The following is an 18574-nucleotide window of genomic DNA, read 5'->3' on the forward strand; positions in this document are numbered from 1 at the left end:
ATATATATATATATATATATATATATATATATATATATATATATATATATATATATATATATATATATATATATATATATATATAGTATTTTACTGTACGTTTCACCATATCAGTCAATTCCTCGGTTTACTGTGTTCATTCTGATGATCCGTAAAAACCGATCAGTTTGATTCGTGAACGATTCATTCAATATGTTCCTCAATGAATTGCCTCGGTTCAGCCGATGTGCAGTATTAAAAGATCCGACTCAGAAGAACAAGACGGACATTTAGCTTTAACCACGCCCCCATTGTTTCTCAATCAGAGGGGAGTTTTGCCCGAAAGATCGAGCAGTGCTATTGTAGCTGCAGTTTTGACAAGAGAGACTCGTCTTTTTATCGATGTTTCTTCAAAGCACCGAGAACGATATGCGTTTTAAACCGTCTCGAGACCGACTGTACAGCGCGCGCTGCTGCGGGTGCTGTCATGTGCGGACTGGAACCATCATCCTGGGCACCTGGTACATGGTACGAGGCGTAAAACATTCATTTACATAGTCATATATGTTTAAACATGAATTAAATACATCAACATCCTTTCCTCCCGTCGTTTAGAGGCGTGTCTGTGTTTGAAACTGCGTTTGTGATGGTGTTTATGGCTGCCTCTGCCGTGTTAGCTCGATGCTAACCACTGCTAAGCTAACACAATGTTTTGAATTGGAACTACCAACAAATAAGACACGCAAACGTGTTTAGACGTACCACATGTTGATAAAACACGCTTTACGTGCCTTATCAGTTTATTGAAGTGGGATTATATGATGGGACGATTATTTTTAAGCGTTTATTTACATCTGTTTGTAGACCGCTAACCGCTAGCTGAGGCCTGAGATCATAAGGTTGAAGTTAAATTCGTTATTAATTTGCACGAAGTATGTTTTACAGGGTAACTTTATTTGTAATTAATAACTGTATATAGTAGTAATTAGGATATCATCTAGATTTAAAACAAACACAACTCAACTAATGAACGATCATTAAATGTGGTTTATGAATACTTTTGGATAAGACGGCACTGTCAGTATGAATTAATCTGTCTTTACCTGTCAGTGGTAAATAATTATATTGTTTCCAGTAAACAAGACCAAATGTTTCCATTTAAGATTGACTGGTTTTAATTTTATAATTTCACATTTTTAATTGTTTGAATTATATTTTCTAAGAAAAGATTTTGCAGCAAATGTTTTATGACCTTGATCTCTTTTTGTTTTGAAGTGCAATAAACAAAATTCCCAGGAAGTCACATGACATAGTGAATGATCATACATTGGGTTTTATTAGGCTGTTTAAATATTATGTCTACTGTCTCATCTGTACATTTTTACTAATATAACTTCTCTCCAAAGGTTGTGAACCTGTTGATGGGTATTCTGTTGACTGTGGCAGTAACTCACCCTGAGAACGTCCCTACAGTTGACCTACAGTATGAAGTTATCGAGCATTACTTTGCTTCAGAAAGGATGTCAGGTACATTCATGAGATGTTTTCGATAATTAAATGTTGTAGACCTATGTTTAATACTAATATAGTGCCAAATAATTATACTTTTTTTTTGCTATTAAAAAAATATATTTTTTATTTATTTATAATCCCTAAAATGCAACTTCTCTGTTACCCCTATAGAGAATGCTTGTGTGGGCTTTGCCATCTCTCTCCTTATGCTCACCATTAGTGCCATGATGGTGTATGGGGCCATTACTGTAAGTTTCTATAAATTGGTACATCTATGCTGTTTGATAATGCTTTGTTGAAAACTGTTTAGCTATGTTGAAAAAAAATCTAATAAAATCAAGCCTTGTACTGTTTTGTTTTTCCTTGTTAATTCCTTATTATGATATATTATCACCATATTTTAAATATTGGCAATATTATAACATAACAAGAAATGTATAAAAAAAAATTGTAAGCTAGAAACACTGCAAGTGCCCACAACAGGAAAAATCCCCAGCCGAAAGTACAAAATAAATAAATGCTGACCGGAACTCAGCGTGAGGATTAAAAAGGTTTCCAAGATGCAATATCAAATATTGCATATGATGCAGTATTATAACAATACATTGGCAATAAAATGAAATGTATCAGTTTTTCCCCAAACATTTGACGTGGTAGTGTATTCTAGAATAGAATAATGCATTTCACCACTGTGTTCATCTTTACTTCACAGTCTTGCTTGAAGACGTCTTTAAAAAACAGGTTGGATCTGTGAACGTTTTGTTGTATAATAGTTTTTCAGTTGTCAACACATATTTCCCATACCTGAGCTTTTTACCTCAAGTAAACATTGAGCTTTAACTATGTCTTTTAGACTCTGAGTATCCTCTTACTGAAAAATGTAAGGCCTCATAGGCAGTGAAATATTGGTCCAGTAGAGTCACAGCCTTGCTAATAGCTCCCTTTCCATATTAAGTATTCTCTGAGCTTAGTTATTCAGCGCAGCTCCTCTTATTTGCTTAAAAACTGGATGAATCACTATTCCCTGGAGTTTTACAGGTTTGCATTAGCATTATAATGGTGAGAAACAGCCTAAAAATGACACATTTTCCCTCTCGCACAGAATCGTGATGGCTGGCTCATCCCATTCTTTTGCTATCAGCTGTTTGACTTTGCACTGAGCTGCCTGGTGGCCATCAGCTCCCTCACGTACCTGCCCAGAATCAAGGACTACCTGGACCAGCTGGTCAGTCTGCCCTCTATTACCACTGCTGACCGTCTGTCTCTCAAGCCTCTGACATTAGAAGTGAATGTAAAACGCTTAAAATTAAAAACATCTCTGTTTCTATTAGCCGGACTTCCCTTACAAAGACAACCTGCTCTCTCTGGACTCCAGCTGTCTCCTGCTGTTTGTGCTCGTCTTCTTTGCCGTTCTCATTTTCCTTAAGGTAGATACATGAACTGACACTGAATCTGTTATATATTTTATTTTTAAGACACAGATTATTTTAGTGTGTGTGTGTGTGTGTTTTTCAGGCCTACCTGATCAACTGTGTGTGGAACTGCTATAAGTACATAAACAACAGGAACACTCCAGAGATTGCCGTCTATCCTGCTTTTGAGACCCCACCTCAGGTATGTTTATTCTAAGTTACTTTGAGTTGAAAAGATCATTTTATATCAGAGTATTGTATTTAGATTAAAAATAAAAATAATATAATTAGAGAAGGTATATTAGTTATTCAATTGACAGCATCAACAACAGCATCAACTTTGCAATAATCTAAGCATTAACAGTCATACTTAGACTGTATAAATTAAAAATGTATAACACCTCACATAATCCTTGCCAGGTGGGTGGGGTGGTGCTGTTGGTGGAATGGACCCCTATTTATAAGCTATTGCTTCTTGGGAGTCCTTTTTTTTCACAATAGAACACTATTGTACTTTCTGATGTGGTAACAAATGCAATGTGTGAAATTGTGGAAAAATAAATAAATAAAAAATGTATGTAGTGCTTAGATTAGTGCAATGTTGTTGTTGAATTTGAAATCCTGAAACACGGAGATCGAATTGGTTTTGTTGTGTAAAGTTTATCAGTGTACATTTTTCTGGAAAAAAAAATGTCTTAGGACAGGTGTACAATCTACAAATTTTATTTTAGTATTACTTATATACTGTATAATAGTATTGTATAACATTTTGAATTAACTTTTTCTTGCATATAAATTTAAGTCCTAGTAATTTTATGTACCTTCAACATTTTTATGTTGTTTTTGTATTTCTATGTAGCTTTTTTTTTCTTTCTGTTTTTTAGTACATTCAACCTGTTTGCAAGGTAGCATTTTTGTTTTTAAATTCTCTTTTTTATCAAGTATTTTTATTTTATTTCAGCTTTATTTTAATCAGCCAAAATGTTTTTTTAAATCGTTTTTTGTTAACAGTAACCACACTGTTCACACTTAAAATAAACCATTCACTCAGTTACAGTAGAGGGCACTCTTTGCCTTCGAAAGAGGTTTTGAGCAGTTTCTTTTTTCACCGGTCCTCAATAGAACCTAGCTGTATTATTTTTTACAGGAAAGTGTGTAATGTAGTTTTGTCTAGAAATGTGACTTCAGAGTGTTTCCATTGATGATGTCTTCTCTTTATTACAGTACATCCTTCCCACCTATGAAATGGCCATGAAAATGCCAGCAAAGGAGCCTCCTCCTCCTTACATGCCAGCTTGAATTCCCCTGACTGGTTTCTTCAGTAAAAGCCAGTGCAGACACCCATCTTTGCCTTTCGAACCTGCCTTCCATTCCAACACATGGAGGGTGTTTAGACTCCCAGCGTCCACTCATCACATCAGCAGCTTACATATTTGCATAGACTTATCCATGAATCTTTCTTTCGCATGAATCTCATAACAGTTCATCACTGCAGATCTATTTTTGTAAAACTATAGGAAAATGGTTGAAGTGGCATGGTGTTGGGGAAGAGATCATGTGGTTGTGGCAAGATTTTAATTACTTAATGTTGTATCTGAGATTTTAAATGCCATTCTCTTTTGTGGACATCATGACTCGGATTCTGCAATAAATTGTGCTTATGGCAGAATTATATAGTTCATAGCCAATCACTAATGAAATGATTCTGAGATGGGGCAGATAATCTGCCATTTGAAATTTTTACCAATGAAAGCTTTCACTTTACCTGCCACCTTGAGATCTTTATTTTTCCATGCTTTTCAGTGCTGTTTTTTTTCCTGATTGTCATAGTAGAGGAAGTATTGTGAAAATCAACATTGCCCTACAACTTGATGGGGCACTTGCATTAAGAATCACCTTAATCTGTTTTGCTAGTTTAAAAATCTGTTTAGACAATCCAGTGTGATGATTAAAATATATTTTTTCCATTGTGTACTTTATTAGTGGATGTTTCATCCTTTCAAACGTGAAAGCTCAAAGCACTTTTTACCTTGTTTATATAGTGTGTATGTGTGTGTGTGTGTGTGTGTGTGTGTGTGTGTGTGTGTGTGTGTGTGTGTGTGTGTGTGAGACAGAGACTGGGTTTTCCATCCATTGTACACCATCATGTTGGCAGCCATCACAGTAATTTGTTTTCATGGTGACTACTGGGTAATTCTGGTTAACATGCTAGAGCAATCCTCACATGAATAACAATGATATAGAGTAAAAAATAAAAAAAGTAAAAGTAAACTGCTAATGCTATCAATGGATGCATGTTATTTTATTTTGTGTTCTGTTTCTTTTCTTGTACATGTTCTGTAATCTAATTACTTCAATAAACACTTTTTTTCCCCCAATGGACATTTCATTCATTAGTATTACTTAACTTTTTTTTTTCTTTTTTTTTAAATCTGTCATTCTAAAAAGTATAGTGATTTGATGTGGGACTCCCCTCCCCCCCCCCCCCCCCCCCCTGTATTTGGATTGGACAAAAAGCTGACACATTTCTTGTCAGCCCTTTAAATGTGCAGACTAGGATGCTGTTGGAATCATACTGGTGTCAGTCAGTTAGACGAGAGGACCGCACACAAACTTGAAGCAGACTTGAGAAGAACCGAGAAACAATGAAGTCCTTCATTGGGAGTTTGGTATATTGCCTTTCTCTTCTGCTGGTCAATCTCTGTGAATCCTATGACTTAACAACCCATAACAACCCATCCCAAATTTTAGCACAAAGTTATGCACAAAGAAGAAATAATGCGCTTCAACACCGGACGCTGAACCCAGCAGGTAAGTTCCTGATTTTAAGACACTTTTAATTCTAATGTTTCTCAGTTAATGTTTGCATTGTATCTTGAACTCTACATCAATTCAATGGAACATTTATGGTTTCATTATTTTCCTTGATGCACTACAAAAATTGTTTGATGACTTTGTGCATGCTGAAACAGGAATATGAGTAGAAGATTCTAGTGCAATGCACAATGTTGAAAATGTGTCTAGTGCATTTATAATAGCAAATGTGAAATAAAATACATGCATATTTGAGCACTGAAGGTTCACCCATAAATTAAAATTGTCTTCTTTTTCTTTTATGACCTGTATTATTTTTTTTCATCTGTGAAACACAAGAAGATATTTTGAAAAGTGTATCTTTTGTTCAAAAATCTCCTTTCATATTCTGCAGAAGATACAAATAAATACAGGTTTGAATTTATTGTGTGAACTATTCCTTGATGTGCATGAATGCTACAAAAAAGCATTTGTGTGATATTTGAGTGGCATGTATTGTAAAATTGTTTTAACAGTGTGGAATTGGGGCATTGCAAACAACGACAGTTGTATTTGTTTGACTGAATTTCTGTTTGGCTAATTTGCTCTTGCACTTCAACCTTCTGATGATCCGTAGTATAGAGGAGTAAATACTGGTTAGATGGACCTGATCATCCTAACAAACAGAGGAGGAAGATTTTGTCCCATCTTATCCCTGTAGCTGTCCAGGACCCACACCTCCTTCTCAACCCAAAGTTCATGATTGGCTCATAGACACCCCAACCACAAAGGTGCATAATACAATTAATAACCAATATTCAACTGAAGCACGCATGCAGCTGAGAGGTGAATGGGCACCAATAGTTTGCAGAAAAGTTAAATATCCAGAACAAACTTACAGGAGAATCAGGGGAAAGTACAGGCTTTTCAAAGGTGGTGTCAAATCAACCTGTTGTTGTTCCACAACAACCATATATAGGTCCAGAAAAATCTGTTAGAACCATATGACCAAAGTGCCTACCTAGAATCCCTGCCAGTATCCACGCTGACAACAGAGACAAATCCTCTAAGCGCTTCACCTCACCCTGTCCTAGTGTCCACTCATAGATTAAGGCCTTATTCCCCAAAGATCTCATCCCAATCCCTGTCAACATCCAGTCTGACACAAGAGGCATATCTTCAGACCACCACACCACAGTTCCTACTAATGTCTACTGTTCCACAAGAATCATTACCAGGGGTACCAAACAGGATTATTACCCACGGCAGGGTAGCCATCACAGGGAGGACAGGTATAATTCCATGTATACTGTAGTGCTTTGATTAACCCTCCATCTGTTCATGCTGGGGTATCCAGTCCTGCTTCTGGAGGGACAATGTCCTGTATAGTTGAGCCCCAACACATGCCTTGACGCTTCTAGTAATCCTGAAGACCTTCAGAGCTAGCCAGCATAGTGGTTCCTAAATAACCAATTTGCCCCTCGGGCAGTTTTCCTGTTTGCATTCGCACCGGCAGCAGGAACTCTGAAGTAGCCGACAGCAATGTCTTTATGCATCTACAAACATCAACAACCAGTGAGTGATCGGACCTGTGGGTTTCGTGATAACAGAGATAGAATGTAACACAATTTACATGTTTGATGAAAATCTGACTACATCTCCAATGACAACTTGCAGTCATTGGAGATTTAAGTCAAGGCTGAGAAAAGAAACCGTGCTGTAGAAAAATGCTAAATGCTGTTATCGCTGTTTTCCATGTTCATGGAGTAAATATTTTCCCATGGCTTTTCAAAAATGTCGGGTAGTCTGTGTTTTGTAAACATTTGGCCAATTAGCATTCACTTACATCACTGATAGTTTCTATGTAACCGTTTTATACACCATTTTAAAGTAGGAGTTAATTTGGGCCCTTTCCGAACAAACTCAGATTTTTCTATGCGGTTTGGCTGTTCGTCCACAAGCAATTGCAGCAGCAGGTCACTGAAACCAAACATTTTAGAAAACTCCTGCCAGGGTGGAGATTTATCAAAAAAATATTTGATAAATATTGACATCCAACATGACATGAACTTTACGGTTGAGATTATATCGCCACCTGTTGGCTTGGCATGCTTTTGACAGTGCTTCATAGCATGCTTTTGCGTTTTCATGCAGACAGAGATTTTTTTTAAAAACCGAAGAAGGAAAAATTGTTCTTTATTTTATAAATATGGAGTTCCTAGATGTTCCTATTTCCTGCACTGCGAACACACCAGAACCCGGGTCCTTCTAGCAATAGTTATACGGTGCAAAAGTCCCTTGATTAGTTGGTTCAGGTGTGTTTAGTCTGGATTTGACTTAAACTCTGCAGGACAAATACCTCAAATACCCTGTCTTCCTGTCCCGTCTACCCCCCTGTCATATTGTATGTATGTATGTATGGACAGGTTGATGGCTAATTTCGCTGGTACTTGTGACTAGTAACAATAAAGGGCTACTACTACTACTACAATGGCCCTTCAGTAGCAGGACTGTACACACTTCACATTAAAGCAGTAGGAATCTTAAGGTTTCTTTGTTGCAAAATTGGACAAAGCAAAATGACATTTAAAGGCCCAATTATCCCGAGTTATTGCTTATTCCTGCTGTAGGGTACCTTATATAGAAAAAAAAAGTAAATTTTCCATATTCCATTGTGTTAAAGTATTTTATTTTGCTGTAATCCAATGGGATTTGTTTTAGAAGTGACCAAACTCAGTTTTTAGTAAACTGACTAATCTAATTTGACTAATCCTTTTGTTTGTATGCAAAGAATATGCTTTACTCACATTTACTATTCCACTGGTTCAAAACATATGTCAACTAGAAAGTAAATGTGGTTGTTTTACTAAACCTTTCATGAACTAACTTGCCAGTCTTAATTATGTTGTGTTGACACTGACACAATTCCGATGTGCTTAACAATCTCTGCTTAACTCTCAGCAACAGATTCACAATGTAGGAGCCGCCCACTGGACCTGGTCTTCATCATTGACAGTTCACGTAGCGTGCGTCCAGGTGAGTTTGAGAAGGTCAAGATCTTCCTGGCTGACATGGTGGACACTCTTGACGTTGGCCCCGATGCCACACGTGTCGCCGTGGTAAACTATGCCAGCACGGTCAAAATTGAGTTCCTGCTGAAGAACCATCTTACGAAGGACTCTATAAAACAAGCCATCAACCGCATCGAACCCCTCGCCTCGGGAACCATGACTGGTATGGCCATCAAGAAAGCCATGGATGAAGCCTTCACTGAAAAGTCAGGAGCGCGACCTAAATCGAAGAACATCTCAAAGGTTGCCATAATTGTCACTGACGGACGTCCTCAAGACCAAGTCGAGGAGGTGTCGTCTGCAGCACGAGCTTCGGGGATTGAGATTTACGCAGTCGGAGTGGACAGGGCTGACAAGCAGTCATTGAAGCTCATGGCAAGCAATCCACTTGAGGACCATGTGTTCTACGTGGAGACCTACGGTGTCATTGAGAAGCTCACTTCAAAGTTCCGGGAGACATTGTGTGGTAGGGTTCATGCAAAAAAGGGGAGATGGGGCTATTATGTCTTTCCTTTTTACAAGATATATCTCAGTCCTTGGAAGTGGGTGATGATTCATTCTCTGGAAAACAGCTGGGTCTGAATACCAAATTTAAAACTTCAGACATTAAATCCATGCATTATGATTATTTGGAATTATAGGTTTCAAGTTAATTATCTTGTTTTCCAGGAGTCTGAATCATTGGCTCGCAACACATTCTGAAGGAAACCTTTCTTCAGTATGTGAGTGCTGAAAAAGTCCACCGATCATTCAAAGAAGCATTCTTAAATGTTTGGCTCTTCTGAATGCTTTAAATCATCTAATGTATGTGCTTTGCATCCTATTCTTGTGGAATGAAGGTCTTGGAATGCTCTAGGTATTTAATAATGTCAATGTCTTTTCACACAATTGTTGTAAGACTAAGTGTACTTCAAGTATGTTTTTCATAGAAACCTCTGATAACTGAGAGCTTTGAATATTTCACTGTTTGTGGATAATTAAAATTGTTTGTCTTTTTCAGGGCAAGAGTCGATCTTTTGGACATTAAAATTGCTCAATCAAGTGCTGTGCTAGAAAAGTGCTTGCTAGTTACACCCTCAAAGTGTCCAAACTATTTGCTTAGTGCAGCTGTTAGCTAGTACCATAACATACTGATTTAATGCTAAATGCTATGCAAACTAAGGGCATATAATTTGAGTGATATTATTATATAAGATTTACTACATTAGGCAATTACAAGCATTTCTTGTTTTTCTTAAAACTAAAGCAATTTATTTTTAGAATTCCAGACAGTTGCTTGCTCATAAACTTACTCTTGCTAGAGTGGCCTCCTCACTCCAGTTGAGTAATGAAAGCTTGTTCCAGGTCTGGACGCCTGTGCAATGGGACATGACTGTGAGCACATATGTGTCAGCAGTGGCTCCTCCTTTTACTGCAAGTGCCGGAAGGGCTATATTTTGAACGAAGACCAGAAAACATGTTCCCTAAAACGTAAGAGCCAGCAGATTATGCTAACTGCTTTACTTCAGACTTTGAAACATACTTAGTACAAACATAATTGATTTTCTCTAACAATTACTAATTTAAGCTTAAAAATAGAGAATGCTAATATTGCGACAATGCCAGCAATCCTATTTAACTGACCTATTTAGCAATTGCTTGCCAGTTTTTTGTTCTGATTGTATTACTTGGTATCATGTGATACCATTTATTTGATTGTGTGTGCTAAATTACAGGTTACATGAAGATGTAAATTCTGTTCCAAATATAGTGAGCTGCTTTGTCTACTGCCTACATAGGCAGCATTGTAACCATCAGGCAGACTCAAAAAAAAATAGGCATTTTGGACACTTTACTCATGTCATACAGATAGAGCTCTTCACATAAAGCATAAAGGAGACTTGACACAAAAGAGTCCAATGAGTATAAAAATTAGCATGCAAAACTTAATGAGAATAAAAACACATAGCACAAATATTTGTTGAGGATTTCTATTTTAATTAGTTGCATGTATAAATGTACTACATTAGATTTTGGCCAGAATTATATTTTAGAACCTAGCATAATCATGTAGCTGATATTTTGGAACAATCTTTGCGCTTTAAGATGCATTGTTTCAAGGCAGCTCACTCAGTTTTGGAACAGAGCATTAATTTAGCTAAATGTGGTCAATGTAATGATTTTTGTTCTGAATTCAGAATTCGGTAACTCTAGCCACTGATTCAACCCATTCAAAATCACTGTTGAATTACTGTGGACTTTTTTTGTTCAGTACTGTTTCATTGTGAAACAGAATAGCAATAACATCAGTGTCAATGTGTTGTACGTCTGAGACAGATGACAAACCATAGCTACATTTTTACAGGCAGATCGTTTTTCATTTTTGGGGCAAATGGAGCAGGATGCATTTTGGTTACGTGTTGGCTTGAAAATTTGATAGTTTAAAACTCAAAACTAAAACAAGATTCTTAAAACAAGTCGCTTGTTTTACTTCAAATGTGTGAAAAGTCAAGGTACATATAACATACATATACATATATATATATATATATATATATATATAACGTACATATACACATAAATAGACATATATTTTGATTGAAAATATCATTGTTAAGTCAAAGTTAGTGTGGAATTGGTTTCTTGCTTCAAATCAGATAATAAACTTGGTCATGATGACCTTTTCCACTGTTTTACACATTTACCAAATGGAAAATTCCTGATGTTTACTTGTTTGTTTTAAAGGAAATTATTTTGCACAATATTGCCAGTGTTTCTGTAGATGTCCTATGGCTTGTTTCAGATATAGATACCTGTGAAATAGGACACAGCTGTCAACACATTTGTGTGAGCAGTGGCCACTCGTATCACTGCAAATGCCGCTCAGGCTTTGTCTTGAACGATGACATGCGAACATGCTCCATTAGAGGCGCTGGCGCTTACGCACATGGTGACAGTGTACACAAGGGTGACCGAAACAAAAAGAATGAAGGCAACCAAAATGGTAAAGGTAGTGCTAGTTCTGATCAGAAATGACTATGACTTCATTCATACCATTTCGTGATCTAAAAACATCAAATTAAATTCCAGCAAAGCATTAGACCTAGTTTGTGATCAGATTGCTATAAATGTTAAATGTTAAATAAATGTAATTTTGAAAGATGTCCCAATGGACATTCTGAAACCCCCCATCTTTTGGTCGACACTATGGCTCATTTCAGGTGTGGATTCCTGTGCGTTGGGCCACGACTGCCAATACACATGCATCTCCAGCGATTCCTCTTATTACTGCTCGTGTCCTCCTGGCTTTGTCTTGATGCAGGATAAGAAATCATGTTTTCAAGCCAGTGACGCTGATCGAGATGGTAGTGCCAGTGAGTTTTCTGCTTTAGACCTTCATAAATGGTATTGCTATCATACCATTTTATGATAGGTTTCTGTAGTGAGCTGAAAATTATGTTTGTCTTGTGGAATTTTAAATAGCATAAACAATTAGAGCGATAAAATAATTGTTGTATTTTCTGTCATGTGTTGCTGCATGAGATTTGTTAGCTTCAGGGCTCTAGGGTTTCAACTTATTGCAGGTCTGGACTACTGTGCGCTGGGTCATGAATGTGAACACATTTGCATAAACGAAGATGCTTCCTATCACTGTGAGTGCCACCGGGGTTTTGTGTTGCAAGAAGACAAGAAAAAATGTTACAAAAAACGTAAGAGTTTATAGAAGTACTATTCAAACATGTTTTCTGTAACCATCCACTTCATGTGCTTTGGGAAGGAATGATACCTGTAAGAAAAATGGGTAAAAATTCCAGTAGACATTGATACTGGAAATAATAAATCCAATAGCCACTGAATATTGGAGAGACAGAAAACAAATCCAACAAGCACCCCTAAAAACATTAGTATTTTTCACGATGGTATATTATGTAGAAAGTGACCAGAAAGTCGTCTTGTATGATGTTAAAATGTAAAGTTTTCGAATGTTTGAAGAACATCTCTAATGCACACCAAGCAATGCAATTGTTTGATTTAAAATAAATATATATATATATATATTATTACAATATTTCTGTTTATGTATTAAAGCTGAATTTTCAGCAGCCATTCCTCCAGTCATGACCCATGATCCTGCAAAAATCATTCATTAAAAATATACTGTAGTAACTAGGAAACTTCATCTGTCAGTGTCTTGTAATTTCTGACATGTTGAGTCAGTTGATTCAACATAGATGTAAACTCATGATATGTAACACTCTCACAATGTTGCGAGAAATTCAGAAAGGAACAACATTGCATAAACTGATGAAAGGTGTTACATATTTGCTAAGTAACTTTCCCTTTGTGCTTGGGGGGTAGATGGTTTGATCTATAATTACCCCTAATTCAAATCACCCTTTGCGAGGTATTTCTGTGATGTTTGTTGTTTGATTGTGATGTGAAGAGGTGAAGGTGGAGATCGTTCAGGACCCCTGCATGTGTGAGGCCCGACTGGCCTTCCAGAGGCAGACACAAACCTCCCTACAGGACCTCAACGCCAAACATATCCTTTCGAAATAATGTCCCACTTCAGTAACGTTCTCCAGTTGTGCTTGAAGCACATGGGGAACTACAAGTTTAGTGGAACTACGTTCCTCATAATGAATGTAATGCAAGTCATCGCTCTTAAAAGAATAATTCACACAAAAATCTTAATTCTAACATAATTTGCTGAGCTTGATTAATTTTAAATTTGTTGAATGGTGTATTTCAAACCCTTTAACCTTAACAGTCATTATACTTGCTGCTGTCACAAGAAAGGTTGAGCAAATGGAAAACATGCTGGGACGCATGTAACAGAGCAGTTCTTGGTAAGCATTGATCCTCTGACATGATTTATGATTCTAAAACATTTAAAAGTTTGATTTTTGCTTCTGTTCATCAGGCTCGACATGTTCTGTGAACTTCATCACGGGCCACGCTGATCACATGAATGGCTAGAAACTGGATCACAGTGTCTGATGTTCAGAGGATGTGTCTTAAACCACCCCCCCCCCCCCAAAAAAAAAGAATATTAACCATATTCAAATAGAAACTAATATTAATAAGAGATTGAACTATGCATGAAGTTCTGGAATGTATGCATAATGATGTTCTTTTGCTCCCCAGAAATGGTCAAAAGAAATCTCTTCATTTAAATAGACTAAATTATACCAAGTATTGTAACCAATTTTACTAAGGATCATTATCAAATGTGTATTTTTTATTGCTTATGTTCAAGTCAAAGAGGGAATGTTCATATTTTTATTGTTTAATCTTGTGTAGACTCTCGTGAATACAAGACATGGTAGTCTACAATATTTATAACCTGAGTAATAGTCATTATATTAAAACTTGAAATACTTTTAATCAACAGCCTCAAAGTCTCTTTGTTCAACATATTTGCCTTGATTTCATAGCTCAGTGTACTGAAACCATACATGCGTCGCTATAGAAATCATCTTCACGTAGTTCAGCTAGACAGACTATAGGTTTAGCAGTAAGATGTGAAGAACTTGTCTGTCTGCAACCACTGTGAGATGTGCTTGAATCAATATCTCGACCATTAAAGACCAACTGTAGACCTTCAGTCTAGCCGTTGCCTAAACATAATCGTGAAATCCCTGGCCAGGTGAACTGCACCAAAACATGTTCTTGACAAGCTTTGTGAAATTCCCCTGATCAAGATATTCATCTATTTAATCACACATGCTATACAAACATTTGAACATCCTACAAATTCAGGCAGACAGAGAACATCAAAATCCATTTAATCCCAGATCCCATTTAAAATCGATTCACAACCTACAGGAATTGGGATATTTTCAAGATCACATCAACTGATATTTCTCAATCACCTGTTAAAGCAAACAAAGAAAGTATTCATCTGTTTGCAAGGAGATGGAATGAAAGAGATCTTTTGGAGAGGAGAGATCAGGACTGTTCACGGCTTTGCTCACATGAGACTTCAATGTAGCATGTTAATTCTCACAGCAAATACCAATATTTGGGATATAAGGGTGAGGAAAGATCATTAGATCTGAGGTCTCCAAGTTCACTGAAATCTATGTGACGGTGCACCAGGCACCATTGGTGCATTTGAAACTGGTCACCTCTTAAAACCATTCACAAATCTTTTTGAAATAGGCTCTACAATATATATATATATATATATATATATATATATATATATATATATATATATATATATATATATATATATATATATATATATATATATTTTTTTTTTTTATTTTTATTTTTTTTTTTTTTTTTTTTTTGTGTACACATTTAACTTCCACCTGACTCTGAAACCATATTCTGACATAGACTGGGTGAAAAACTGGTCTGGTAAATATTTTCACATCCTAAGCTCAAGGTAAGCATGGAGATGAGATATTTCCCAGCAAATCACCAAATAAAAATAAAAAAAGGTATGCTGAAAGGCATTGCTTATTGACATACCCAGAGGTGAATTTCTGTGAGAAGTGTTTTTGTGTTTTTCAGAACATGGACCATAGACTATAAAAACAGATAAACGCTAGACATCTATACAGGTTGGCCTGTATTTGCACTTTATGTAGTTGCAATATTTATGCAGTAGGCCTATATAATCGGTTTATTTTCTGTATTTATTTTCTGAATTTTCTGTTTATTATTTTGATATGCTAATCACTGCATATTTCATAATGGAAATATTATGAAATAATTCTACTTCTGCGTGGCTCTGGCTCAGTAGACTACTGTTGTGTATGGGTAATCCTGAGTACGATACAAACAACTGTTTATTTCACGTTTACCGTGTAATAAAGTGAAAATGTATTTTGATATCTTCAAATAAATGTATAAGTTGTGATACAAAGCTAAATGACAAAAATCAAATGGGCTAATGGTAGCCTTACTAAAATGTTTTTCTGAGAATTTGATATATTTAGGCTGCAGGGGATTTATTTACCTCGACAGCATTCCATTATTATTTAAATGTGGCGCTTTGAATAAAGTTACTTGGTAATTTTATTTAGTGTTTGAGCGCTAATTTTTACACTCCGGCTCAGAAGGGGGCGCCCGCATACCGCTATTACAGAGAAACATCTACTTGATTCTCATGAATATTAATTAGGTTCAATGACTGGACGTTCCAGGAAAAAGGAAAACAACGTCAGTACGCACTAATTAATATGCATGAGCTGTTTATCGCTAGTAGTAGTGCGTCTCATGGAGGACGGCGAGCTCGTGATCCTACAAAAAGCACATGACGAGTTCAACAGTAAGAATTATAAACCAGCAGAGGAATTATACACACAATTCATTGAGTCTTGCTCCAAATCCAGGTATTAACGACTGTAAGTTATTCGAATAAATTAGTCAGGAGGACAGTAGTGAACATTAGCATAGACTGCATGTAAACTGTCAAGCACAGACGATTGCTTGCCACCGTGTTGATAAATTAAGGTCATATTCTCATGTTTTCGCTAATAATCATATTTTATATTTATCTAGAGACTGCAGAGCTCATGATTTGGCCATTGCCTATAATAACCGAGGACAGGTGAAGTATCTTCGGGTGGATTTTTATGAAGCCATGGATGACTATACCTCTGCCATTCAGATCAACAGCGAGTTTGAAGTGCCACTTTATAACAGGGGATTGATACGTTACAGATTAGGTAGGAATAAAGTGTAACCATTAAACATGGGCTTACGTTGCTGTAAATAAAGTGTTAAAACTAGTTTCTTTGTGCATCACGCCAGTGCTTGTCAAAAATAAGCCTAACCCTACTTAAAGGGTTAGTTAACCCAAAATATTAAAGTTTTGGCATCAATTACTCACCCTCATTCATCTTCAGAAAACAAACTGAGATATTTTTGATGAAATCTGAGAGCTTTTTGGCCCTGAAGTGTTCCCAGACCAAAATATGTATTAAGAGAACATCAGTGGCTCAAAGCTACAAGAATACTTTCTGTGCACAATGAAACACATAAAACACAGTCTGTTTTACCGATCTGGGACCAGATTCATGAAAAATTTCTTAAATAAATTAAGAAATTTCTTAAGATAAATTCCACAAAGTTTGTAAGAATGTTCTTAAGTGCAATTCTTGAAAAATTCTTAAGTTCTCAAATATATTCTTCAGAACATCTTAATTTTTTTTCTTAAGAAGAAACAGCTGTTATTTGAATGAATAGATGACGCACTGATAAACACACACTGTTGTCGTCTTGTGCTTCCTGTAGATGACAGATCATGTTTACATTAAGTCATTGCTGTCCCTTCAGAAAACTTCTGCACATCCTTAGTCCTAATATGTATTATATGGAACTGTTGTTGTAATGCTTAAATATAACAATTAATTTGAAATAACCCAATAAATTCATTAATGAATTAATATTGTTTGGGATTTAAGACTTAAAGTCTGGGGCTGTCCTAAATTTAAGAAGTTATTTTTAATGATTTTTAAGAATATTCTTTTCAAGAATTCAATTCTTCTTAAGTTTTGTCGTAAGAACAAAAGAAGATAAAAATATTCTTAAGATTAGTTTTTGGGAAAACAAAATACTCTTAACTTTTTTTTCTAAAGTAAAAAAAAAACAAGAAAACGGTAACTAAGAAGACATTTTTTCTTAAGAATCTTTCGTGAATTAAGCCACTGCTTACTACGTATCTGGGTCTGGGAACATTTCAGTCATGTTGCTGTCTGTTCATCAAAAATCTTAATTTGTGTTCAGAAGATGCATGGAGGTCATATGGGTCTGGAACGACATGAAGGCAAGTAATTAATGACAGACTTTTTTGTGTGAACTTCCTATTAAAGTTTTGTAGTTTTTCTCAGAGCATGCTTTCTGCCCATGTGTTGTATTCCACTAATGTGTGCTGTTTGATTTCATTGTGTTTTTCCATTTAAGGCTTTTTCAAAGAAGCTGAGAGTGACTTTCGGAGAGCCCTGGAACTGAATCCTAATTTTAAAGATGCTGAAGAAAGTTTGCAGCAGACACTACTGGACCATGAAAAAAAGATGAAGAGAGGCTACTAAAGAGAACTAATCATTAAATGTTATACTCAAGCTCATTAAAATGTTTATTCATCTAGAAGTTATATTGTCATGGACAATCCCAAGAGCATATGATTGTGCAGTCATGAGTTGAAATGACATTCAAACATTAAGGCCTGGTTTCACTGACAGGGCTTAGATCAAGCTAGGATTAGGCCATAGTTCAATTAGGATGTTTAAGTAGTTTTTATAAATGTAAACAATGGCTTATATTTTAAGATATAAGCCTTAAGCCTTGTCTGTGAACTGAAATGTTTCTATAGGTCGAATGATAAAGATTATTAACCTGCTAGTAGTCTTTCAAACTTTGTGAGCAAAGGGCCAATCCTGTTGGTCATTGCTCAAGATACAAGTGAAGACCTTTCTAAATAAAATGCCTGACAGTCTACATTTCAGAATACTTCGATTTAATTGTTGATTTCTCAATCACAAGAGGTGCAATAATTGTGTTTGTTTGTTTGTTTTTAATAAACCAATTCTTTAAAATCTGTATTTTGCCTATTTTGTGCTCTTTGTAAACTTTAAAAATGTCTTGAATTTCACAAGACCTGCCAAGAATATGTCTCGAACATATTCAACTTTAAAAACAAACATGAAATCATAATTTAAATTTTAGATTTAGTGCTATTTTGCAGATTTAAACAAAGAGATTAGATTTTTTTTATATATAATAAGTATAAAAATACCTCAAAGGAAAATCTACTCATCGTGTACACTGCAGCAGCTAAATGTATTTAACTTTTTCAGTAACCAACACTCA

At 36.0% G+C, this 18574-nt stretch overlaps 3 protein-coding genes across 4 annotated transcripts; all 3 read left to right on the forward strand.

The window, feature by feature from the left end:
- Positions 1-281: 281 nt before the first annotated feature.
- Positions 282-5281, forward strand: LOC113120526 (lysosomal-associated transmembrane protein 4A). Its single transcript, XM_026290395.1, has 7 exons — positions 282-507; positions 1386-1506; positions 1663-1739; positions 2594-2716; positions 2823-2918; positions 3007-3105; positions 4128-5281. The coding sequence occupies exons 1-7, from the start codon at positions 382-384 to the stop codon at positions 4200-4202; spliced, it is 717 nt and encodes a 238-aa protein (XP_026146180.1). The 5' UTR covers positions 282-381; the 3' UTR covers positions 4203-5281.
- A 212-nt stretch (positions 5282-5493) lies between these two features.
- On the forward strand, positions 5494-14092 carry LOC113120520 (matrilin-3-like). Of its 2 annotated transcripts, XM_026290389.1 has the most exons (8): positions 5494-5714; positions 8658-9233; positions 11550-11765; positions 11968-12120; positions 12331-12456; positions 13191-13289; positions 13527-13596; positions 13671-14092. In XM_026290389.1, exons 1-7 carry the CDS (start codon positions 5549-5551, stop codon positions 13580-13582), a joined length of 1392 nt encoding a protein of 463 aa, XP_026146174.1. In that variant the 5' UTR covers positions 5494-5548; the 3' UTR covers positions 13583-13596; positions 13671-14092. The 2 variants fall into 2 exon arrangements, 1 of the variants encoding a protein (XP_026146174.1); XR_003294627.1 differs by lacking the exons at positions 5494-5714; positions 8658-9233; positions 11550-11765; ... (2 more) ...; positions 13527-13596; positions 13671-14092 and adding an exon at positions 9943-10237 and having other exon boundaries at positions 12331-12352.
- Positions 14093-15935: 1843 nt separating this feature from the next.
- On the forward strand, positions 15936-18306 carry LOC113120531 (tetratricopeptide repeat protein 32-like). The gene is made up of 3 exons (XM_026290402.1): positions 15936-16095; positions 16265-16431; positions 17669-18306. Exons 1-3 carry the CDS (start codon positions 15947-15949, stop codon positions 17794-17796), a joined length of 444 nt encoding a protein of 147 aa, XP_026146187.1. The 5' UTR covers positions 15936-15946; the 3' UTR covers positions 17797-18306.
- The last annotated feature ends 268 nt before the right edge of the window (positions 18307-18574 follow it).

This window comes from Carassius auratus, chromosome 20 (genome assembly GCF_003368295.1).
Source record: "Carassius auratus strain Wakin chromosome 20, ASM336829v1, whole genome shotgun sequence".
Lineage (NCBI taxonomy): Eukaryota > Metazoa > Chordata > Actinopteri > Cypriniformes > Cyprinidae > Carassius > Carassius auratus.